At 55.7% G+C, this 25,072-nt stretch overlaps 2 protein-coding genes across 13 annotated transcripts in view; one reads left to right on the forward strand and one right to left on the reverse strand.

Annotated features, from left to right (window-relative positions):
* Nucleotides 1–11,236, forward strand: part of SRCIN1 (SRC kinase signaling inhibitor 1) — a 64,845-nt gene extending 53,609 nt beyond the window's left edge. For 3 of the 5 annotated variants that reach the window (XM_058702590.1, XM_058702591.1, XM_058702592.1), the window contains 4 exons: nucleotides 140–294; nucleotides 557–709; nucleotides 5,031–5,177; nucleotides 10,870–11,236. In XM_058702590.1, the coding sequence (XP_058558573.1) occupies nucleotides 140–294; nucleotides 557–709; nucleotides 5,031–5,177; nucleotides 10,870–11,004 (590 nt within the window). In that variant the 3' untranslated portion in view covers nucleotides 11,005–11,236. Of the gene's footprint in view, nucleotides 1–139; nucleotides 295–556; nucleotides 710–1,284; nucleotides 1,408–3,538; nucleotides 4,124–5,030; nucleotides 5,178–10,869 lie in introns of all 5 variants that reach the window. The other 2 variants (XM_058702588.1, XM_058702589.1) reach the window with 1 other exon arrangement.
* Nucleotides 11,237–22,121: 10,885 nt separating this feature from the next.
* Nucleotides 22,122–25,072, reverse strand: part of ARHGAP23 (Rho GTPase activating protein 23) — a 79,343-nt gene continuing 76,392 nt past the window's right edge. For all 8 annotated transcript variants that reach the window (XM_058705473.1, XM_058705472.1, XM_058705475.1 and 5 more), the window contains one exon: nucleotides 22,122–24,621. In XM_058705473.1, the coding sequence (XP_058561456.1) occupies nucleotides 23,587–24,621 (1,035 nt within the window). In that variant the 3' untranslated portion in view covers nucleotides 22,122–23,586. The remainder of the gene's footprint in view (nucleotides 24,622–25,072) is intronic.

Below are 25,072 nucleotides of genomic sequence, written 5' to 3' on the forward strand. Positions count from 1 at the left end.
GAACAAGGAGGGACCTGTGTCCTCCTCCCTGAGCTTTCCTCTCCCCTCCTCCCTGGAGGAGGAAGCAAGGTTTCTCCCCTTGGTGCACGGACTCCGAAGTTAAGCGTCCCCTGACCCCCAGCCCCTTGGCTGCCCACAGATGAGCTGACGGTGCCTCGATACCGCACAGAGAAGCCCTCCAAGTCGCCCCCGCCGCCCCCTCCCCGCCGGAGCTTCCCCTCCTCCCATGGCCTGACCACCACGCGCACTGGGGAGGTTGTGGTCACCAGCAAGAAGGACTCGGCCTTCATCAAGGTACCAACCCCACCTGGGGCAGCGGGATACCCAAGATGACCTCTGAAGACCCTCTGGGGCAGAAGGAAAGGAGGGGGCTGGCCAGTGGTGACTCTGTTTATGGCTCGGGCTTCCACCACGGGAAGGGGGCCTCTGGCAGGGGACAGAGGAAGCGGCAGATGAGGAGCTGGAGCAGGAAAGGCCCCCCCGGATGGGGCCTGTGCGGTGAGCTGGTGCCGGAGGGGGGCAGAGCCTGGTCCTGACGGGGGCCTGGGCCTTGCAGAAGGCCGAGTCCGAGGAACTGGAGGTGCAGAAGCCCCAAGTGAAGCTGCGCCGGACCGTGTCCGAGGTGGCCCGCCCGGCCTCCACACCACCCATCATGGCCTCTGCCATCAAGGATGAGGACGACGAGGACCGCATCATCGCCGAGCTAGAGGTGGGTCAAGGGCATGCCTGGTCCCTGAGTCCTCGGCCAGGCTCCTCCCTCTCCCCACCAAGCTGACCCCACTGGGGAGGGGACTGGGCTTCCGGGCTCCTGCTGAGTGCTGGCCTGTTCGGGACCCCTCCTTCTTGCCTCGATTTCGCCACCACTGTAAAATGGGGGGAGGGGGCCCGAAGTCCCTCTTTGCAGGTTTGAGGGTTTTTTTATGGTAGTCTCTGAAACCACCCCCCCCAACACCGCTGCCCCGAGACCCCCTATGCTCTGAGACCCCCAGGCCTGAATGTTCTGAGAACAGAGTGCTTTAACACCCTGATACCCACGTACCTTGAGCGCCCCCTGTGCCGTAGGTCACCCATCCTCAAGTGCTCTCAGCCCCTCTCCCCAAGTGGCTGGAGACCCTGACTACCTAGGCCTCGGGAGGAGGAGACAAGATGGAGGGCAGAGTGGCCAGTGAGCATGGTGAGGGGCTGAGGAGTAAGGCTGGCGTCCCTCCCGGTGGGCCACAGGCCAGCACCCCTGTCCTCCTTGTGCCCCCTTCTCCAAACCTGCCCCCACCTTCTGCTCCTCAGGTGTTTGAGAGAAGCTCAGTGTCTTCCCTCCCCCCCACGCCCCGCCGCCAGCCGATCCCCACCTTGCTGGCACCCCAGGACCTGGGGCCCCCTGGGGGCTCAGCCCAGGGCCCCACATGGAAGGTAACGGGCTGTCCCCCACCTCTCACGGCTCTGTCTCTGCCTGTGCCTCCACACCTTCCTCTCCTCACCTCTCACGCTAACCCGCTAACACGCCAGTCACGTCCCCACGTCTGGCCACTGCCACAGCCTCACCCGCCTGGCCTCACCCCTGCCCTGCCACAAGGACAGGCGTGTAACCCTTCCCTCCCTCTTCGAGACTCTAGCAGTCTGGTACCTGGTGGCGCCTTGTGTCTGCATTTTCTTACAGGCTTGATTCTGAGTTGGGTATTTTGTTCCAATCCGCAGCCAGAGTTCAGATCTGACCCAGAGCCTGGGTTTTGTCTTGGTCCAAGATGGGAGCTTGGATCTTGCTCACTACATGACTTTAGGTCCAACTCAGAATCTGACTTTGTCCTGAGCCCTTGCCTAGTCCCTGCACCTGACTCCTCTCCTCTGCTGCTGGTGCCAGGTGGGGGCTCCGTTTCCCCCCCTAGAATCTATGCCTTGCGCCGGGGGCCAGGAGAAAGGCTCACTCATAGCCTCTTTCTATCCCATGGCCCCAGTGGTCAGGGAACTTGGAGTAGAAGCAGCCTGTGCCCTTCCTCAGCTGCTGGTTTTGTCTCTTAGCATTGGGAAGTTCTTCCTTCTCTCTAACTTCAGTCCTTGCTGCTGTCCTGCTACACTTATTCTCTCTTTATTCTTTCTTGGGAATTTGGGGGTAGATCTGCTGTCTGCACCCCCCTCCCAGGGGACTGTGCTTGGGGAGGGGGACCTGGGGAAGGCGGCCTGGGAATCTCTCCCTCTTCCCAGTCAGGTTGGGGCAGGAGGGCCTCTGCTCTGGGGAGAGGGCGGCCTCCTGTGCACACACATGCTCACCTACCTTGTCTGGTTCTCTCTGGCCCGCAGTGGGCTCCACGCTGTCTCGCACCTGATTTCTGGCCTGGCTTGAGGCTTGAGGCTTGTGGTGCTTTGGCTCCCTGGCCAGGGGGAGCAGACAGGCACTAAACAGGGGGACAGAACTGTCTGCTGGGCAAAGGATGGGCACAGAGCAGTCTAAGGAGCCATCTGGGGATGAGCAGTACGGAAGGGGTGCCCCATGGGCTGGCCATGCCCTTGGCACTTTGGCCCACTGCACCCAGCCGCTCCTGCCTCTTTCTGGCCTTTGGGAGCTAATCCTGAAGGGGTCCAGTGGGCAAAGCCCCCCTGCTGGCCTTTTGGGCTGGCTTCCCCTCTGCATCCTGTGGCGCCATCGAGCAGTGGAGCCGGGCAGGCATGGGTCGCCTCTCTGTCTTCCCAGCCTGCACCCCGCCACCTCCAGGTAAGCAGGTGGCAAGGCTGGGTGGGTTGCCTTGGGGGAGGGAGGCTTGAGGTCCCTGCTGCCCCCCTGGAATATCCCCATGGCTCCTTTTGGTGGAAAGAGCACTGGACTTGGAGTCAGACTGCCTGGGTTCAAATCCTCGCTCTGCCACTAACTAGCTGTGGGTAAGTGACCTTGGGTGGATCTCAGGACACCCACCCTCAATGTCCTCATCTGTAAAGTGAGGACCACAGGAGCGGTAGCCATTTCGTGCCGAAGAAGAATTTGGCTGAGCCCCTCCCCTTGTGGCTGTGAAGCTCTTGGAGAAAGCTCCAAAAGTAGAAGGTGACAGGGCCAGGAGTCTCTGGCCTGAGATTAGGGTGACAGCCCCACCCTTCGAGGCCAGGTCAATTCAACAAATAGCTAATATTTGCCAAGTGCCGACGCTGTTCTAAGCACACGCTCGCGTGAGCTCACTTAATTTTCCACCACCTCTCTGCTCTTGTTACCTCATCGTACAGATGGGCAAACTCATGGGAGGACCCATGGGACCTGCTCCCAGAGTTTAACGTGGGCAGTGAGAGGCAACCCTGTGTCTGTGCTTCCCGATAAACCAGCGTCTCTGCCAGCAAGTGGGAGACCACAGTGTGGGGTCGGAAGAGGCCCGAGTTCTAGTCCCAGCCTTGCCTCTGACTTGAGCGAACTCAGTCACCACCCTCCCCTGCCTCAGTTTCCCCATCTGTGAAAGGAAGGGGCTGGGCTCACCCACGTCTGACCCCCCTGCCCGCACCATCCCAGCTCAGGGTGTTTGGTTTGCAGGGATCATAGTCTCCCTCATCTTTCTTCTCCCCCCAGGCTGCCCCAAGTCCCAGGGCTTTCTGCGTCCCCCAGATCATCTTGACGGAGTGTACCCCCAACCCTCCCTCCCCACCAGAGGCCAGACCTGAGGAATCCGGTCACAGGACAGCCCCCACCCCGCGACCCCGGACCCTGGCTGGCAGTGGGAGGGGCTGGGATGGTGCACGGGCCCTGCCAGAGGTAGTGACCAAGGCTGCCCAGCCCAGGAGCAGCTTGGCGCCTGAGAAGGACGGGGCGGCTCAGAAGAGACTGGGGACGAGGAGCTGCGTCGCAGAGGAGGGAGGAGCCGGCGTCCCCTGTTCTTGGGGACCAGCCCCTGACGGGACTCTGGAGCCCTCCACTGCTGACAGCCACCCAGAGGAGACCCCCAAGGACACGGGACAGGATGTTCAACCCGGCAGTGGGGAGCCCAGGGGCCAGCCCGCTGCCGGCCTGGGCTGCACAGTGAGAGGTGCCACCACCCAGCGGATGGACAGCCTGGAGGAGACACTCCGGGAGCTGGAAGCCACTCTGAGCCAGATGGGTGCAGCCCTCGCCATGGGGCCCCCTGGCAGCCCCCCACCCCTGCCACCCGGTCCCCAGGTGGCTGCCTCCTCCCCTAGCCTCTCCCCCTGCCTTCATGCTCTAGACTCTGTCCTCAGAGCTGCAGAGTGGGGGGGCTGCAGGGGCACCACACCAGGCCCCTCCTCCCACTGGCCTTTTCTCAGCCCCTGCCAGCCTCCTGAGAGCCCGGTGCCATATGGGGTTTGCAGGCAGAGCCTGGGAGGCTGGGAAGCTGGCCTACCCAGGGATCAGCCCAGCCAGCCCTGGCAGGGACCGGGTCCTCTCCCCTCTGCTCTGTATCTATAAACCAACAAATAAAGTTCTCTCCTCCTTTTCCATCCCCGCGCTCCCCTCCCCCTCTCCTGTCTGACTCTCTTTGCCTCTGTTGTTTCTCTGTCTGCGCCTCTGACTCCCCAGAGCCCTTGTGGGAAGGGTGGTACCTGGGGTGGTTCAAAGGAGCTGGGCTTGTCCATCTCTAGGGAGACTTCACCCCCATTCTCCCGTTCAGAGGAAGACATAGGTCTGGGGCTGCTAATCTGACTCTGTCTGCCATTATAAAGACCCTGCCTCAAATCTCAGGCATGCTCTGCCAGACCCAGCAGTGGGGGTGATGGCAAGGACTCTCACTTTGGAAGTGGCTTCCCCGGGAGAGTACCTGCTACCCCTGGGTTACTCAAGGAAACCACCAAAGAGCCCTCCCTGGGGAGCTGTTGGGAACCTGGCTGGGAGGCCCCTGTCCCCTCTTCTGCAGGAAGGCCTTAAACCTGGCCTCAGAGAGTGGACCTGGGTCCTGGACTGGGATGTGGGGCCCGGGAGGTCCAAAGGTCTCCAGTTGCCAAGGGCCCACCGAGGAGGTCCCAGCCCAGCCCCAGAGATCAGGTCACCCAGCGCCTAGGATTCCGGAATGATCCCGCCTCCAACCCCCACCCTGTTCCTCTTCCTGCAGAGTGGTGGTGGCAGTGTGCCACCCATGAAGGTGGTGACTCCAGGGGCCTCTCGGCTGAAGGCAGTCCAGGGCCAGGCAGGCAGCCCCGACAAAGGCAAGCATGGCAAGCAGAGGGCCGAGTACATGAGGATCCAGGCCCAGCAGCAGGTAGGTGTGGGCGCGGTGGGGTGGGGCTTGGCCCGTCCTGGCCCCTCCCCCCCCCCCCCCCCCCCAGTGCTGTGTGCTCCTGCTGTGAGCTGGGCATCTCCTGCCAGCTGCCCAGAGACCTCCTCCCTGCCAGCACGGCCCCACCAGTTCCTTGAGCCATCTTTTCCCTCCTCCCGTCAACCCTGGCTCTCTGGAGCTGCTCTACAACATACATTTTTAACCAGGCCACTCTCCTTTTAGGAGACCCTCACTGGGAGCCGAGAAGGTCTCTCCCCGGCTGCTCCTGGAGGAGGGGGAGCCGGAGGACTCATGTCCCCACTGGCCCGATGCCTGAGGCCCTTCCAAGGCCGGGCCTGCCCTGGGGTGTGGGAGCGGGCTGCCACGTCCCTTTGTCCTCCTGCTTCTGCTCCGCTTCCTCTCCCTGCTCTCAGCCCCCCTCTCGCGGGGGTCGGGTCCTCCCCACTCTCCTCTTGGCCTCCCTCTTGGATTTTGGGCCGTCTCCCACCTGAGGGAGAGACCAATTCTGCATCTGCTTTTCAGTCTTGTGTTTGGGCTTTGGTGGGTTCCCCTGACATCAGTGGGGAGGGGGAGATGTGGCCCCCAGGTGGGCTGGGAATGACAGGGCTGCTGTCACCTCTTTCAGATTTAGTCAGCGGGCTTGGGGGCAGGTGTATGGAATTGACAGCCTCACCTGTGGGTGTTTCTGCCCTTTGGCCTGCCGTGTGGCCTGGTCAGAAGGTGCAGGGTGGTCCCTGGGCCTAGATATTGAGAGAGACCTTTAGCGCGCTCATTTGGTTCAGTAGCATTTCTGAGCACCTGCTGTGTGCCAGGCCCGTTCTGGGTGCTGGGGTGGGAGTGGGTGCTGTAAAATGTCCACATACTGTGACCTGAAGAAGGTTCTAGGCTCAGAGGCAGGAGGTTAGAGACGGCAAGTCCAGCTACCTTCTTTACAGATGAAGGGACAGCTCAGAGAAGGAAAGGGGCTTCCCAAGGGCCCACAGCAAGGTGGTATCAGAGCCAGGATGGGACCCAGGAATCACAAAGTCCTTTCTACCACATGGCCCTGGGACGGCCCTGGGCACGCAAGGCCCTGCCTCCCTGTCTGCTGGTTCCCTGGAGAGACCCCTGGAGACGGGCCACCCAGGCCCCACCCGCCCCCGACCAGCTCTCCTCACTAGCTCCCTGCTGGCCTGCCATCTTCCTCATGGGTCCCCAGACACGTCCTGCAAATCCCACCCCCAGCTCTTTGTCCTGCCACCACAGTGCATGAGTTCCCCTCGTCCTGTCCGGGCCAGTCCCTCCTTCGTGTCCACAACAGCAGCTGACATTTGCTCACTTGTGCCAGGCTCACACATTATATCATTTCACATTCACCACACCAGTCCGAGGAACATCCTCCTGATCCCCTTTTGTTAGATGGGGAAACTGAGGCTTTGCCCGAGGTCAGGCCGCTGGCAAAAGGAGCAGGACAACATCCAGGCTGTGTGAGGCCCCTCCCCCAAATACCTTGCCTTCGGCCTCTTCAGTGGGCACCTTGCTGGGCTACAACTATGCTCTGTCATCTCTCTCCCTGACTTCCCCCGCTCCAGGCCCCCAGCTCCTCTCTCCTGCCCCTTTGCCCCCTCTGTGGCCTCTACGCCCTCTCCTCCATTCAGTTCCCAGCCCACCGCACCTTCCCTCCAGCCTCATCCGAGGGCTGGGCTAGGTCTCCAGTGGCCCCCAGACTTTCTCTTCCTCCCATGCCCTACTCCCCTCTCTGCAGGATGTGTAGTATAGACCCTGCCCCCCCCACCACATACACATGAGTGCACGTGCACACACACACACACACGGGGGAGCTGTGTGTAGACCCTCCGTTCCTTGCTATCCTCTCCTACCTTGTCAGCCCTCACCCTGACCTTCCTGACTCCTTTCTGGGCGTTTCTCCTCTGCCTCTTCACTTCACTGGGTCCCACTTCCTCCTGGGCCTCTTAGCTCTTCATACCACACACACCTCCCCCTGGCACCCTCTGTCCCTGCCCGGAGTCTCTGTTCTGAGCCCAAGCCTGCCCATTAGAAAACGTCACCCTCCCTCCCCGGGGGCATCCACCACGCTGGGGAGTCTCGGTGGTTCCTCCTTCCTCCCTCACCACCTACTGTCCATGGTTCTCTCCCCACCAGGACCACAGGCCTAGCCATCCCTCTCACTTGCACTGTCTAGGAGCCTTTCTTTAAAAAAGCACCTTCTCCCTAAGAAAGCGATATATGTTCCTTGTGGGAATTTCTTAAAGAAGCAGGGGAAAAAAATCATCCTATGCCTCATTACCTAAATGCATGCCCTTCTAAGGTCTCCCTGTGACTTCTGTCACCTCTAGCCTATTTTCCCAGACCTGCGCCTGGGGAGGGATATTTACAAAATGCAAATTATCGATTATGTCATTCCCCCAACTCCAAGCCCATGCCCACTGCTCCCTGCCGGGTGAGAACATCACCCAGGGTGCTTTGTGACCAGCCTGGGTTCCTTCCTCCTGGTTCTCCTGACACCCTCCACCCCACACCCTCGATTTGCTCCAGCCACACTGGGCCAGTGTCCTCTGGGCCCAGACACTGCTCTGTATGGGCCCAGGCTGTGAACTTGGTCAAAGTCCTCGGCCTTCTGCAGGCTCCTCCCTCATCTGTACAATGGGGACAGAAACCCAGCAGCGGGGTTCTGAGGTCACATGATACCTGGTGTGGGAAAGAACTGTGAGAGCCCCCGTGGTGCTCTGCTCAGGAGAGTCCCCATAATCCTCCACTGGCCTGGACGTTTGTCAGTGCCAAGGGCCAGGCAGTGGCCTTTCTCCTATCATGTGGTTCTAACATTTGGGGCTCGAAGCTGCCTTCGAGGAGGAGGTTCTAGGCTTCGCTCTCAGGGGTTCTAGGCACACAGATCTGTTTAGGAGGAGGAGAACCTTCCCCAGGAGCCCCAGCTGACCTCCCCTCTCTTCTCATTGCCCGTTTCCAAATCGGTCACTGGCCAGGAGAACAGAATTGTTCCAAATGTGTAGATTGCTCAGGACCCACCCCACCTGGGCTGAGGGAAAGGCCCACGTTTCCTGATAGATGGAGGCCTGATTCAGGCAGGATTTCATCAGCGAGGAGGGAGGGCGTGTGGGCCTGGGAGGAAGTGACCCTGGAGGAGGCACCAGCCAGCAGGGTCTGCCGACATGAGATGGTCTGTGCCTGTGCGGAGATCCGTGACCTAGCGCGGAGCTGCAGGCCAGCACACTCAGGGCGTGGAGCGGGTGCTAGACTCTGACCCACGGGAGGAGGAGGGCGCAGGGGTCAGCCCTCTGGGCCCAGCTAATGGCTCTGGTCTCCTCCCAGCTGAAAGCTGAAGGTTTGTGCCTTGCCGCAAAGGTGACAGAGCTCTGTTTCTCCAGACACAATTGGAAGTGACAGGGGAAGACTGGTTGGTGAAATGAAGTGATAGAAAACTTGAGAGACAACTGCTGTGTTACCTGAGAAGTGAGCTGCACGGGGACAGGAGCACTAGGCACAGGCGGCACGCTCCCTCAGCTTCAGGAGCGGGGACTTTAGATGTCGCCACGGCCAGTCTCCTGGAAGGGAGGGATGGCTGATAGGGCTTTATCAACAAGTGCTCCAAGAGAAGCTACAAGCGATCTTGGTCTCCATGAAGAAGGAGCGGGGGTGTCCACACCGGCCATTTACAGGCCTTGCGCCGGCTGTGGGAGGAAGGGGCCCTCGCCTGGGTGAGGACATGTCACCGGAGTGAATAGTCAGGTGGCTGTACAAGCTGGAAGGCAGATATTTCAAAGACCAAAGCTCAGAATGGACCAGGGCTCTTGACAAACACTAAAGGGAAGGAAGAGAAAAAGCTTTTAACTAGAGAGATGGGTTGAGAACAAAGAGGACAGCCCGGAGGGAATCAGCAGCCAGCTTGGGGACACGGTGAGATGTGAGAGGACACAGGGGGCTCCCCTCCCACCCGGCTTTGGGAGAAAGAACTTTGAATGGGAAAGGGTAGGAGGGGAGGGGCAGGACTGGAGCCCAAGGCTAGTGACCCAGAGTGAGACAGCTCTAGGTTGCCTTGTAATGAGCCTGTGTCCGGGCCCAGGTACCGGGACCCTGTGAGCAGGGGCCATGCCTGGCACACGGCCCTCGGTCAAAGGACTGAGTGAACGGAAAGATCTTGTGGCTGCAGCCCTGGAACCTCTTTGAGTCCAAACAGAAGAGCTACAGTAAAGGGGGAGGGGTTACGAGGCCCAGACGGGAGACCCTTGCCTTGATTTTCATAAAGGGAAAATGCAGACTGCAGACGACTTGTGCGATGAGCAAAACCCAGATGAATCACTGCACGTGTGGAAGAAGAAATGGTGATCATCAACAGCAAGGGCAGGTTCACGGTCAGCCAGTCAGGCTGCCCGAGATCTCCTCGTTGCCCTTGCTGGCTGCTGGAGGCGCTCTCTGCCTTCCCTACCGGGAGGCATCTGCTAGAGCCCACCCAGTGGCGGGTGGTAGCGTAGGTGGGTGGGAAATGGAGTGACCTTGCCCAGACCGAGGCTGTGGGAGGTCTCTAGTGATGTGCCACAGCACTCTGTTTCCTTCCGCTTCCTTCCTTCCTTTTTTTTTTTTTTAATCAATGCTATTTATCATACTAGTGGCTTTGCAGGGTGGGGGAGGGGTGGACGACTACAACCACAGAGAGAAACCCGGTCTGCGGAGCCCCGGCCCAGTGGCTCTTAAGGTTGTGTGCAGCAGGGTCACCTAGGGTGCCGGCCTAAAATGCAGATTCCCGAGCCTGAGCCAGAGGTACGTTCTGGAGCAGGGGCCCCCGAAATCTGCATCTGTGACACATCATCCTCTGGAGGTGATGCAGGTGGCTCTGGAACCATACAAAGATCCAGACCCAGTAGGGACACAGGGAGTCCGCCAGAGGCGGGAGGAGGCGCGGCTCTTTCTAATTATCAGAGCTGACCAGTGAGGGCAGACACTTCACGGGGGAGTGACCTCCCATGATCCACAACCCACAAGGCTGAAGGCTGGAGGAACACTTGTAGGGGATGCAGTGGGGCTTCCTGCCTTGGGTCAGAGGCTGGAGGCAGTGAGTGCCTTTTCTTCCAGCTTGCGGTGGGAGGGGTTGGGGGGTTCTTTAGAGAAGTGCTCCCCCGGGGAGGACAAGCTTGCCCCTTAGTTGTCCCCATAAGACCTTCTGCTTAGTAGCAGCCTCCTGCAGAAGGCAGAAGGGGCCCTGTGGGGCTGCTGGCCCGTTGAGACTAACACCCCACCGACTCCCAGCCTGGGCCTCTAGTCTCTCCGCCCGCACCCCTGTGGCGGCCAACCTCTCACACCTTCCTCCCTCTCCTGTCCTCCCCACTCCCACCTCCCTGTCCACCTGTCCTTGGTGTGGTCTCCCCTGTGTTTCTCTGGTCTCTCTCCTCCTCCTCCTCTCTTTCCCCTAAGTAACCCTGGTCCCTAGGCCTTTGGGTCCAACTCTGTCCCCACCCCCTACCCTGTTCTGTCCCCCACTGTGGCCCCTTCCTCCCCATCTCAGGGGATGACTCTCTCCAGATGCCCCTCTGGCTTCTTCCTTTTGCAGTTAATGTTCTCTTGGATTTGTGGAGGTTTTTCATTTTTAAGAACTTCAGCTGGGGACCAGCATGAAGGCTCTCCATTCCTCTCTCTGACCCCCTGACCCCTGTTTTTGTTCCAGGCCACTAAACCATCTAAAGAGATGAGCGGGTCGAATGAGACCTCAAGCCCAGTCTCAGAAAAGCCCGCGGCTTCCAGAACCTCTATCCCTGTATTGACTTCCTTTGGGGCGAGGAATTCTTCCATCTCCTTCTAGAAGCCCCCTCCCACCTCCACCTCAGCCTGTCCCCCCTCCTCACCCCTGTCACTTCTCTCCCTGCTCACCTTCCTCTCATCTCCACCCTAACCCCACCCCATTCTCTGGACCCTCTGAAGGGTTTGCCGCGGGTGTGGCCCTCCTCCGCTCTCTGCACCCATCCCCTTGTTGGTGTTTTTGGTTTTTTAAACGACTCACTTTTAATTATCTTTTTTTTTTTTTTTTTTTTTAAGTAAAACAGTAAAACTAAAAACCAAAACACACCACCTTCCCTTGATTTCCTGTTTCTGGCCCACCTCCTGTCATCCTTGCTCCATTTTCTCTTTACCCACGCTTCCTCCCAAGTCCATCCCCACGTTCCTGCACCCTACGCTCCCTTCCTGAGAGCACTCCAACCAAACTCTGAGCCACGGAGACTTGGAGCGGCGGGACACCCCTCTCCCCTTCCTCGGAAACCTCTCTGGAGGAAAACCTGGACGTTGGACCAACCCCACTATCAGGCCGGCAGCCAGGACGCAGGGAGGGGCCGGTATGAGGCCTTTGAATCTGCGTGTCCGTGTCCGTGGAGACAAGTTGGCTTCCTGGGACTCCCTTCTTGTGGTGAGGAGCCACCTGGCCCGTGCCGAGCGAGGAGGGGGCCCTGCTGGACAGTTGGTTGTGGGTGGCAGGTTGAGCAGACAGCCTGACCCTGGGGGTCACTGCCTTGGAAGAGGGCAGCCCCGAGGAGGGGTATTTGGTACTTTCAGTTTCCTAATTTAGCACTTTAAATGACATTAACTTATTTAATGGGGGTAGGGTGGGCAAGAATGAAGGGCCTAGAAAACTAGATTTGGGGACCTGGAGGGTGGGAAGGGGCTGGTTGTAAGGGAAGTGGGGGGAATAGAGAGGGTCTGATGGGGGGGGCGGTGAGGACAGCTCTGACCCAAAGGTCAAGTGACATGACCTTCAGCCATCTTCTTTGAGGTAATGAAGGTTTTCAGGGAAGGGATGAGATGTGATTTTTTTCAGCGGGGAGCTGGTGACCCTTGGTGAGTTCCTTGAGGGTCCCTGAGGCCTGACCAGCCAGCCAGCGCCCCTAAACCGACCTGTGGATGCCTGTGTAGCTTAAGGCCAGGTCGTGAGAGGAGGAGAGAAAGACCAATTTTGGTTCTCAGCCCCAGGCCACCCAAGGGCACAGTGAGGGGCCAGCAAGGGGGTTACACGAGTGGGGGGTGGTGCAAGGAGGGTCCCCAGGGAGTAGGATTCTTATTTGGAGCACAAAGTGGGGTAAGCACAGGGGAGACTTTGGAGTTAGTCTCCCCAAGTAAGCACAGAAAGAAGGAGCCATTGAAGGGGCAGAACCCCCTAGTCCCTGGGGCCTGGCTGGAAGGTCAGTGCCTGGGGAGAGCCAGGGGAGCTGTTGAGGGCTGGGGAGGGAGGGGCAACCAGGGTTGTGTTTCTTCATTTCTTTTTGTTTTGTTTTTGTTTTTGTTTTTGTTTTGTTGGTTCATCCTTGTTTTCTAGCTTTGGATCATTTTTGTACAAAGGCAAGCAAGCCTTTTTGAAAAATAACAAAAGAAGAGGAAAAAAAAAATCCCTCCTGAAAAAAAAAAAAACCCTTGGAAAATAGAAAAAAAAAAGGACCTCATAAATGATGCAATTACTTTTAATTGCAGGCAACTCTTTACATTTAAGTGAAGTGTCTTAACATTTTATATTGTTTTAAAAATATATTTACATATTATATATATATAATATACGTAATATAAATATATATAAATATTTAAAAAAAAAAAAGAAAAAAAAACCACGGCGCTCTCTCCCTGGCCGCTGTTTCGGCGGGGGAGGGGGGCTGGAGGATGGGCACATCGGCCTGGCTTCTGTGGTCCAGTGAAATGGTTTGCTTTGATTTGGCTGTACAGAGACCCCCTGACTGGGAGGGGAGGGGGGAGTGGTGCCCCCTCCTCCCTCCACTCCATTACTCTTTGCTTGCTACTTTTCGCTTGCCCCCACCTCCCACCCTCGGCCCTGTGACCTGAACGTGTGCCCCACCGTCTTTGTCCTGAGTTGAACGTCCCTTTGTGGGGGGAGGAGGAGGTGTCCATCCACGAGGGGCAGATGGAGGGAGCCGTGGGCCCCACCCCACCCACTCACGGAGAGCCCAGTGGGATTTGCATCTTTCTTTCCCTTTGGTTCCTGCACATTTCCGGGCTGAGAGGCGTTTGTGTGGAGTTGTGCACAGCCTGTGTGGTGTGTGTGTGTGTGTGTGTGTGTGTGTGTGCGCGCGCGCGCGCGCACACTGGCACAGGTCCACTTACCCATGTGTGGAGGGAAGCATGTGTGTGCACAGGCGTGACCTTCTACGCGGGTGTGCGGGGAGGCATGCGCACTAAGTGCATGTACCCTGCTGGGGCGTCGGCACGTGCCCCCCCTGCATGTCAGTCCAGGGAGCTTCGCGCATGAGAAGGCGTGTAGTGTGTGTGTGCAGACACGCGTGGCTGCGAGAGACTCGTATGTGTGCGGGCCACATACGCGTGGACAGGGGTGTACGTGAAGGTGCATGTGACCGTGTGCGTGTGCACAGGTGTGGAGACTCAGGCGCGTGGGAATGCCTGCGTGTGTGTTCCATCGGCCCTGCACCGCTCGCTTTGGCTCCCCTCCCAAGCCCCCAGCCCCTGGCCCTCTGCAAGCCCGCAGCACGTCAATGCCCCCCAGCTGCATGCGCCTCGCTGCTCTGTCCATCAGTGTGTGCTTGACCAAGAGAAAACTAAGACGTCCAGGGGGGTCCCTGTACCTGGTCCCCCCGCCCCCACCCACTGTGCTGTGTTACTCGCATGGGGGGGTTCCTTTCCCGCCCCTTCCACAATATGCTGTTTCCCCAGGAGCCTCCGGCCCGCGGCTCTGAGAGGGGGTCCAGGTGAGGCCCCACCCCCACCCCAGGCTGAGCCCCGGCTCCGCACCCCCGCCCCGTCCACCCCGTAGGGCCCGTGTTGGTGTAGCAGTGATGGCTTCTGTGGATATTCTGTGACCTCTGTCAGTGTAACTTGACAATTTCTAAATGGAAAAGGATTGCTGTGTTTTCTCTGTCTCTCTTTTTTAATGTCCTTTTTCTTCTCCTCACTTCCCTGCTCTCTTTCCTTTCTGGTTTTTCTAGCCGAGTGTTTGGGGCTTAAATAAAACTTGTTTCTTTTTCCTCTCCTGGATCTCCTTTCTATAGGCTGCTGTCTCATTATTTCTCACCTTCGCCCTGGAAGGTGTTGGGATGGATGGGGCGGAGATGGGGAATCTGGCAGGTAACTGCCCTGCACCATTGAAAGAGGAGGGGGCAGGAACAGGGACCCTTGGGGCTGCCGCCGTCCCACAGGCCCATGAGAACCCACATCATGGACACAGGAGAGGAACACCGCTGACTCGCGTCACCGCCCTCGGTGAGGTAGCCACGGGCGTCTCTTACACCTGAGACCACAGAGCCAGAGACAGGAGGTGACTTGCCTGGAGTCCTACCACTAGTAAGATGCAGAGTCCGAATTTGAATCCAGCTCTGCCTGCCCCCAAACCCAGTGCTTTCCGCCCCCGCAAACCAAGTAGGGTCTGATTACCTCCCTGTGTTGGGGCCTGGCCTCCTGCCCTTTGGGTGGGATGATCCTTCAACATGTCAACCGTCCTTTCAATGGCAGCTTTCAAACTTAAAAAACAAAACCAAACAGCAAGAAATGCATTTTGCACCTTTATGATGTAGATGTGTACACACGCATTCAATGAAACAGCTCTTACTGTATACAACACACTCTGCTATCTCCTGTTAAATCCTAAACTTTTTGGTCACAAACCACGGAATCAACTTCATGACTCGCTAGTGGGTCAAGACCCACAGTTCGAAAAAACACCTTGTCTGAAGATCTACTCTCAGTCCCAATCACGGTGCATTTCTGCTTTCTCCTTCTCAAAGGCCCGCCGACCCCACTTAACCCCGTGGTGTCGTCTGAGACTGGTGTCGTCAAGACCCCTGAGAGGAGATTTACCCTTGATTCTGGCTGGATGGGGGTCCTGGGCCCTGACCCTGTAGCCAGCAAGTTGCCTGAACCTTCCAGGTTAACCACATCAGAGTCCCGCCTGTCCCGCCGGTGAGTGGGCCAGATGTCCTGATAGGGTTTTCCAGGTTTTCCTGGAATTCTGAAGGCTGTGCCGTGGTTCCAGCATGTGCTAAAGGGTCCTTGAGTCTGTCTTTCTAGGCACTCTCTTGCTTGATTGAGGCCTGGGGTATTACTGTGTGTCCTATACCTCCCTGACGCTCGTTGGGCTTTCTATCCCCTGAGCTGATGACAGTGTCCTGGAAAAACACTCTCCCAGGCCTCGCTGGACCCCAGTCTTCTCCTAAAGGCCAATAACGTCTTTGGAGACAGAAGTTGAGGCCGGCTCACTGGACTCCATGGGTCACCCCCCGGCTGAGTGGCCCTTCAGACCCTCCGATGGCCAGACCTCATCCCTTATGTCCTTATTAAAGCATCAGCAGGTCTTGCCTTCCCTCCCGCATCCTATGTCCAGAAAGCTGGGAAAGTAGACAAAAGCCCCTCATCTCTGAGAATCACCCCACTCACTCACGGTTCAAGAGCAAGTAACAAACGGGACCATCAACTGCACGCCAGGAATTATGCCGGGAGACTCATCCATCCTTCAAACGCCTCCCGCATGTCTGCTTGCCAGTGCTGCTCGTCCCTTCCTCACTGGGACTGGGGCACAGCATTTAGGAGGGGAGCCCGCCAAAATACACGAATGCAGATACCGGGCAGAATCGTGACAGATGGTGACTAGTGCCATAGGGAAACAGGTTGTGACAGTGAGGGGGACCACTCAGACAGGGTGACCAGCTCTGAGGTCACATTCGAGTGGCGACCTTAAGAATGACGACTGGTGGGGTGCTTGGGCGGCTCAGTCAGTTGAGTGTCCGACTCTTGGTTTCGGTTCGGGTCATGATCTCACAGTTTGTGAGTTCAAGCCCTATACTGGGCTCTGCGCTGACCGCATGGAGCCGGCTTGAGATTTCTCTCTCGCGCTCGCTCTCAGCCCCTCCCCGGCTTTCTCTCTCTCTCTCTCTCCCTTGAAAAATAAATATCTAAACATAATAATTTAAAAAGTGATGCCTGGGTATGCGGCAGCTGGTGGTGAAGTGCCCCAGGCAGAAGGTCCTGAGGTAGGAAGTAATCTGTGGGGTCTGGAACATGGATGGAACCCTAAGTAGAGTGAGGAGGGGAAAGGGTGCACGCCATGAGGTCAGAGTGGTGGGCAGAAACCCCATCATAGGAGCCGCATCCCGCTGATGTGCTAAGGAAGGTGCATTTCATCTCAGAGCCACGGAAACCGATCAGACGCTTTTAAGTAAGACATTGACATGACCTGACCCTATTTCAGAAGTTACCTCTGGCTGCGATGCCAAGAAAAGATGGCGGGCAAGGGGCAGGGGTAAGTGCAGAGCCATCTGGCCGTGCAGGTGAAGCCAGCCTGGACTCAAGCTAACAAATCTCTGGCTGAGGGAAGGGAAACTGAGTATCAGCGCCTTTGTAGCTATGAAATGATGGAGTCAGAATTCAAACCCAAGACTTCTCCCTCCCAACAGTCACACTTTCTTCATCCTTTACGATACTCATCACTTCTATTAAGTGTCTCTTTACCCCTGACAACATGGTCTGTGGGGATCATTACCCCCATTTTACTTTCAAATATGCCACACGGTATTATTAACTGTAGTCATTATGCCATACATGATCCCCATGACTTATTTACTATATAACTTACACCTAACTATATAACTTATTTGTACCTTTTGACTCCTTTTACCCATTTTACCCACCCCCTATCTCCCACCTCTGGCAACTACCAATCTGTGCTCTGTACCTATGAGCTTGTTTTTTGTTTGGTTGGGTTTTTTTTTTTTTAATGTTTTTTAATGTTTATTTTTGAGAGAGAGAGAGAGAGAGAGAGAGAGAACAAGTGGGGGAGGGGCAGAGAGAGAGAGAGAGAGAATCTGAAACAGGCTCCAGTCTCTGAGCTGTCAGCACAGAGCCCAACGTGGGGCTCGAACTTGGGAATGGTGAGATCATGACCTGAGCTGAAGTTGGACACTTAACTGAGCCACCAAGGCACCCCAGGTTGGGTTTTTTTATTGCCTAGATTTCACATATAAGTGCACTCGTATGGTATTTGTCTAATGCCCTCAAGATCCATCCATTTGTTGCAAATGGCAAGGTTTCATTCTTTTTTATGGCCGAATAATATTCCATTGTGTGTATAAATTTTTTTTTCAATGTTTATTTTTGAGACAGAGAGAGACAGAGCATGAACAGGGGAGGGGCAGAGAGAGAGGGAGACACAGAATCGGAAGCAGGCTCCAGGCTCTGAGCCGTCAGCACAGAGCCCGACGCGGGGCTCAAACTCACGGACCGCAAGATCGTGACCTGAGCCGAAGTTGGATGCTTAACCAACTGAGCCACCCAGGCGCCCCTAATTAACCTTCTTTAAAGTGTACAATTCAGTAGTATTCAGTGTACTCACAATGTTGGGCAACCACTATCTCTCTCTGGTTCCAAAACTTCTTCCTCACCCCATGAAACAACCCATACCTAAGCAACCTTGCCCCATCCCCACCCCACCCCATTCTCTAGTAACCGCTAATCTGTCCCTAGGGGGTTGTTTGCTCTCCATATATATCATACAAAAGACATCGCATAATTTGTGACCTTTTGGGTCTGGCTTCTCTCAGAATAACTTTTCAAGGTTTCCCCAAGTTGTCACACGTATCCGGACTTTGTTCCTTTTTACGGCCGAATAGTACAGTGTTGTATATACGTACGACGGTTTATCTGTTCATTCATCTATGGACATTTGGGTTGTTTCCACCTTTTGGCTACTATGAATAATGCTGCTATAGACATTCACGTACAAGTTTCTGGGAGGACGTATGTTTTCACTTCTCTCGGGGCGATGGCATTGGTGCGTCATGTGTTCCTGTGTTGAATTTTTTGAGGAACCCGCCAAGCTATTTCCCGCAGCGGCGGTGTTAGTTTACATACTAACAATCGAGCTGGGTGCCTGTTTCTCCACATCCTCACCAACACTTGTTGTTTTCTATTTTCTTCTATTTTTTTTTTTTCTGTTTGTTTTTGAGAGAGAGAGAGCACGAACGGGGAAGGGGCAGAGAGCAAGGGGGAAAGAGGCTCTGGAGTGGACTCTGAGCTGTCAGCACAGAGCCCAGTGGGGAGCTCAAACTCACGAACCATGAGCTCATGATCTGAGCCCAAGTCAGACACTGAACCAACTAAGCCACGCAGGCGCCCCTCTAGTTTCTTGATTTAAGCCATCCTAGTGGGAGTGAGGTGGTATTTCACTGTGGTTATAATCTGCATTTCCTTAATGAGCAACGAAACTAGAAAAATACAGAAAATTAATTTAAAATGATAAAAATTAATAAAACCAAGAGTTGGTTCTTAGAAAAGGTAAAATTGACAGAGATTTTGCTCTCTCTCCCTCTTTTTTTTCCCTTAGTCAGTTTGGCTAAATATTTGTCAATTTTTTTTGACCTTTTCCAGGAACCCGCTTGTAGTCTTATTGATTTTCTCCATTTTTTTTTCTATTTTCGATTTCATTTATTTCCACTCTTATCTTTATTATGTCCTTCCCTTGGCTTGCTTTAGGTTTAGTTTGCTTTTCTCTTTCTAGTTTCTTTTTTATTTTGAAAGAGAGAGAGAGAAAGTGGGGGAGAGGGGCAGAGGGAGAGGGAGAGAGAATCCTAAGCAGGCTCCATACTCGGTGCAGAGCCTGACTCAGGGCTCGATCCCACGACCCAGGGATCATGACCTGAGCCAAAATCAAGAGTCGAATGTTCAACGGACTGAGCCACCCAGGCACCCCTCTTTCTAGTTTCTTAAGGTAAAAGTTTAGGTTATCGATTTGAAATCTTTCTTCTTTTCTAATACACACATTTACACCTATAAATTTCCCTGGAAGTGCTGCTTGAGTTGCATCCCATAAACTCACACATGTTCTGTTTTTGCTTTCATTCATCTTAAGGTATTTCTTTTTTTTTTTTTTTAATTTTTTTTTCAACGTTTTTTATTTATTTTTGGGACAGACAGAGACAGAGCATGAACGGGGGAGGGGCAGAGAGAGAGGGAGACACAGAATCGGAAACAGGCTCCAGGCTCTGAGCCATCAGCCCAGAGCCTGACGCGGGGCTCGAACTCACAGACCGCGAGATCGTGACCTGGCTGAAGTTGGACGCTTAACCGACTGCGCCACCCAGGCGCCCCAATCTTAAGGTATTTCTAATTTCGCCTCAGATTTCTCCTTCGACCCACTGAGTTAGGAGTGAACTTTTTTATTTCCACCTATTTGTGAACTTCCCAACAGTCCTTCTGTTATATTAATTTGTAATTTAATTCCACTGTGGTTGAAGAGCAAACTTCGCGTGATTTCAATCCTCTTAAATTTCTCGAGGCTTGTTTTACACCCTAGCATATGGTCTATCCTGGAGAATGTTCCATGTGCCCTTGAGAAAAAGTGTGTATCCTGCTGTTGTTGGGTGGAATCTTCTTTAGCTATATCTGTTAGGTCTAATTGGTTTGCAGGCGTCCGATATTTTACTTCCTTACTGATCTTCTGCCTCGTTGTTCTGTTACTGAAGGTGGGTACCGACGTCTGCAACCATTATTTTGAATGGCTTGCTTTCCCTTAAATTCTGTTAGTGTCTGCTCCAAATTTTGTTGTGAGAAGCATATGTATTTACAGTAATTTCATCTTCTTGATAAACCCTTTTATCATTATAAATGTCCTTCTTGTCTTGAGTAATAGTGTTTGCCTCCTTAATAGCTATTTTGTCGCAAACTTGCATAGCTACTCTGGCTCTCTGTCGGTAACTCTGCGTGGCATCTTTTTACTTTAAACTTTCTTGTGTCTCTGAATCTAAAGGAAACAGCACGCAGTCCGATCACGTTTTTAAATCTATTCTGCCGATCTCCGCCTTTGATTGGGCTGTTTGCCCCATTTACATCCAATGTAATTACTGAGAAGGTAGAATTTATGTCTGCCATTTTGCTATTTTTTTCCCATGTCTTATGGGGTTCTTTGTTGTTCTCTTCTATTTCTCGATTCCTGCCTTCTTTTGTTTAGATATTTTCTAGTACCAAAATAATAATAATCAAATTAAAAAATAAAATAAATAATACAGTTTGGGGGGTGCCTGGGTGGCTCAGTAGGTTAAGGGTCTGACTTTGGCTCAGGTCACGATCTCACAGGTTTGTGGGTTCAAGTTCTGCGTCAGGCTCTGTGCTGACAGCTCAGAGCCTGGAGCCTGCTTTGGATTCTGCGTCTCCCTCTCTCTTTGTCCTTCCCCCCGTTCACACTCTGTCTCTCTCTCTCTCTCTCTCTCTCAAAAATAAACATTAAAAAATAGTAATAATATAGTTTGGATAAATCCTGAGTTAATTTTAGTAGCGTACAAAAACTTTGCTTCAGTACAGCTCCATTTCTTCCCACACCTTTGTACTATTATTGTCATAGAAATCTCACCTCTACGCCTTACAAGCCTGCCAACACAGTTTTGTAATTATTGCTTTATGCAGTTGCCTTTTATTTATTTATTTTTTAAATAATAGGCTTGAGATTTTATTTTATTTTAAAGTAGGCTCCACGCCCAAAGTGGAGCTTGAACTCACAACCGTGAGCTCTCCCGACTGAGCCAGCCAGGTGCTCCTGAAATTTTATTTTTAAGCAATCTCTACACCCAACGTGGGGCTCAAACTCATGACCCTGAGATCAAGAGCTGGATGGTCTACTGACTAAGCCAGGCTCCTCTATGCAGTTGCCTTTTAATGGCAAAAAAAAAAAAAAAAGAAAAGCATTACAAATGAAAATGTTTATACTTTCATAATACCTACGCAGTTACCCTTGTTGGTGTTCTTTGTGTGCATTCAAGTTACCATCTAGTGTACTTTTATTTCAGCTTGCTGAGCCCCCTGGAGTATTCCTCATAGAGCAAGCCTGCTAACGACGAATTGTCTCTCTTTACTGGAGATGTCTTCATTTCCCTTTGTTTTGGGAGAGCACAATGTTTTGATCCATTTTCATCCAAAGCGTAACTACAGTGGGGAGAAGGTGGCCCAGTGGGCAGGTGACCTTATCCTTATGTCTTTTCTCTGGGCTTAGATTTAACCTGGCTCCACCAACGTACTAGCTGTGTGACCTTGGACAGGTCACGTCACTTCTCTGTGCCTTAGTTTCCTCGTATATAAAGTGGAGATACCAATGAGACAGTGCTCCAAAGTGTTGCAGGACTCAGGACTTGCAAAGCCCTTGGGGCCGATGTGAGCCCACAGCACTAGCTGTTGGGTCATTTGCCAAACAAAAACAACAGGGGGGTGGGCAGAGAAAGGAAGGAGCATTCTAGCCACCTCCAGGGCTCTCGAAGGTTCTCTTTGATGAATGTCACCTGTTTTCCTACAAGATACTAGGCTCATCAGAGGCAGCCCGGAAGCTGGCAGGGGCAACTGTAGAACCATGACAATGAAGGAAACCCACCCCCTGGGGCGCCTGGGCGGCTCAGTCTGTTAAGCATCCGACTTCGGCTCAGGTCGTGATCTCACAGTTCGCGGGCCCGAGCCCCATGTCGGGCTCTGGGCAGACAGCTCAGAGCCTAGAGCCTGCTCCAGATTCTGTGTCTGCCTCTCTCTGCCCCTCTCCCACTCACACTCTGTCTCTCTCAAAAAAAATAAACAGTAAAAATGTTTCTTTTGAAGGAAACCCATCCCGTGTTGTAAATTACACGTGACTAAGACCACGGGCAAAACCCATTCTTGTCGTCTTGGGATACTGCATGGGCCTGGAGAGCCTGTGATGGCAGCCAGCCAGGATGGGCCCATCAACAGCATCTGCTGGGCAGCACCGCTGGACCACTCCCAAGACCCAGGGCGAGTCCCCAAGGACACCTACAAAGCTCCCAGGAGGTAGAGGCTTGCCTCCACTCTGCCACCACCGGGTCCAGCCCCCACTGCCCTCCTTCCGTGGGCCAGCCCCTTCCCACTTCCCCCAGCCGGCCCCACTCTGGCCCCTTCGTCCCTCCGAATCAAATGACACCGATGACTCATGCCTCGAGGAAGGCCATTTATTTCCAAGATATAGACTATACTTTTAAGACAGGACTTTTCAGAAGCAGGAAATCTTAGTTGTCGCCTAGAGAGGTGTGTCAAGGACACAGTGAAAGGAGACATGCGCACGTGGGGCCAGAGGCTTTTCCAACACTGTTACAACACTTTTTTAAATGAGCAAAACATCTTTAAAAATCCTTATAAATTCTTTATAATATGTTACACATTTAGAGACAATATTTACAGTAAAAGGGTGGGGGAGGGGGGAAAGAGAAATCTACTTTACAGCAAATCTTTGCATAAAACAAGAAGACTGATAGACGTGGCAGTGAGGTTCACAACCCCACCTGGGCTTCCCTGGGGTAAGTGAGGGCGTGTGTGGGGAGGCCTGGTGGTCTGAGGTCTATTTACAACGTGTGGGGAGAAGAGGGGGCTGGGTCCCGCCCATCCTCAAGGAACAGCCCAGCTCAGACCCCATAAATCAGTGTGTGTGTGTGTGTATGTGGTGTGTGTGTGTTTGTGTATGAGTGAGTGAGAGAGAGAGAGAGAGAGACACCAGGGATGTTCACTACACCCCCTCCTAAATAGAAGAAGGTGGGGGTCTGTGTGCCTGAATTGTGGAAGCAGCAGGACAGCTGGAAGAACAAAGAGAGGGACAAGGGAGATCTAGCAGGGGGTACCCTGGACCCTCCCAAAACTGGGGAATCGGCAGCCAGCTCCCATGGTCAACACGCTTAGTGAGGGTGGTTTAGAGGTTGGCAAAAAGTTGGTGAGGGGAACAACCCTGGTAGGAGTCTCAGTTCCGCCTCTGTGGAGTGGCCCTAACTTCCTTCTCTGGCTCTGACAAGCGGCAGGGGCAGGATCCCTGGATGCACCGAAGGTGGGAGGGGTGGGGGTGGGGGGCTGCTGTATGTGGTGGGGTTGGGCAACAAGGGGCAGGAGAGGCAGAAGTTGCTACTGGAAACACCTTCTGACAGTAACTAGCACACTCGCACACATACCCCCTCCGCCCATGGACACCATGACCCTACATCCCCTCCCCCACCTTAGCTAGGAGCCAAGAGCTAATGGAGAGGCACGGAGGAAAGAAGCGAAGAACCAGCATCACCCCGGGTCTTTCCTTTAGTCCGGGACTGAGACTCGGGAGGGGGGTGGTTCCCTATCCACACCCCATGGCCAACAAGGGTCTCTAAGTGCAGACACAGAAGGGCCCAGAGGGCCCACTCTGTCACAGAGCTCCAGCAGCCTGTCCCCTCTCCTCTCCCCACTCCTCTTACCTCCCGGGTGTCCCCCTTCCTCCCGCTCCCACTCCCTGTCCCAGCCGGGGCCTTCTCGTCTGCCCGCCCCCTTCCGATCCCGCACACAAACCAGCGACGCGGCCTGCAGCGCCAGATGCACCGGGGACAAGAGAGGGGGGGCAAGCCAGAGAAGACTGGGGTAGAGGGACCGGCGCGGGGCGGGGGGCTGGTCACAGACACTGATGGAGGCGGGAGGCGGCCGAGCGGCGCGGGGGCTGGCTCTGCAGGGCCCCCGGGTCCCCGGGCGGCAGCGAGGCCGCGGACGACGGCGCCCGGGCCTTGGTGGACTCCAGGCTGCTGAGGCCCGAGTCCTTGTTGTCGCTGTGCGCCCGAGGGCCCGCGGGCTCCGGGGCGCCGCCCCCGCCCAGCTCCTTCCACTCGTTGAAGTTGAGGTCGGTCAGCGGGCTCTGCACCACCACCGTGTGGCGCCGCCAGCTGCTCCGGCGCCGCCGCGTCTCCGGCGACAGCGGCCGCCGCAGCCGCACGGCGAGCATATCGTCGGCGGTGCCGCGGAGGCGCAGCCGCAGAGCCTCGATGCGCGACGGCCGCGAGCCCAGCGCCGCCACCGCCGCGGCCGCCGGGGGGCGCAGCGACTCCTGGCTGCTGGACGAGGCCGAGCCCGGCGGCTCGGCGGCCCGGGGGCCGCCCCGCCCCGCGCCCGCGCCCTCGCCGTCCGGGCGGCTGCGGGACAGGCGGCGGCGCGCCAGGGTGTCGCAGGGCATGAGGCGGTGCGAGCTGAAGGAGGGCCGGCGCGCCGGGCGCCCCCCGGGCCCCGCGCCGGCCTCCGTGTCCGTCTCCACGTGGCTCAGCTCGCTGCGCTCGTCGTCCGCCTCGTCCCCCGCGCCCGGCCGCCGGCCCCCGGCGCCCGAGCACACGCTGCGGTCCATGGTGGACAGGGTGGAGTAGCCCGAGACGATGGAGCGCGTGTCCGCGGCCGGTCGCTCGTCAGGCGCCGCCGGGGGGCTGAGGCGCCCCGGGGCCTCGGAGGCGGCTGCGCCCGGCAGCAGCCCCTCCGGCTGGTCCCGCGCCCCCGGCGCCGGCGCCCCCGCCTCGGGCTTGTGCGCCTCCTGCTCCGAGTCGTCGTCGGTGCTGCTGCCCAGTCCCCGCGCCTCCCGCCGCTTCTTCCGCTTGCGGTTGACCGCCGAGATGAAGGAGATCGCCAGCATCTCCCGGGCGTACGGCTCCTTCTTGGGGGCCCACGAGCCCTGCGCGGGAGACAGGTCAGCATGCAGGAGGCGCCCCCGCACCGCGGCAGGTCCCAAGCCGGCCCCGCTCCCCCACCCCCACCCACCCTCCCCGGCGTCCTAAGCCCTTCCTCCCTGATGGCTGTCCCAGTGGGAGCGTCCCTACCCAGCCGGGAGCCGGCGAGACGCGGCCCCCCTCAATATCCCAGTCCCCTCCGGTACCCATTCTGGTCTCAATCCAGACTCTCGGCTCCTTCCTGTGAGCTGGGGCCTGGTCCCTCACCTCCGCCCCAACTTCCACTCCATTCCCCAAGCCCAGCGCTAGATTAATCCTTGCAGACACAGCTCTGGTGATAATAGCCTCTCAACAGTGAATACACTTGACAGTTTGAACCCATTTAATATATACCAGCCCCGGTTATAGTCACCAGAGCCTGGCAGGGATGTCCCTCCCCCCATGGCTTCTACCCAC

The sequence above is a fragment of the Neofelis nebulosa genome, chromosome 16 (assembly GCF_028018385.1).
Source record: "Neofelis nebulosa isolate mNeoNeb1 chromosome 16, mNeoNeb1.pri, whole genome shotgun sequence".
In the NCBI taxonomy this organism is placed as follows: Eukaryota; Metazoa; Chordata; class Mammalia; order Carnivora; family Felidae; genus Neofelis; species Neofelis nebulosa.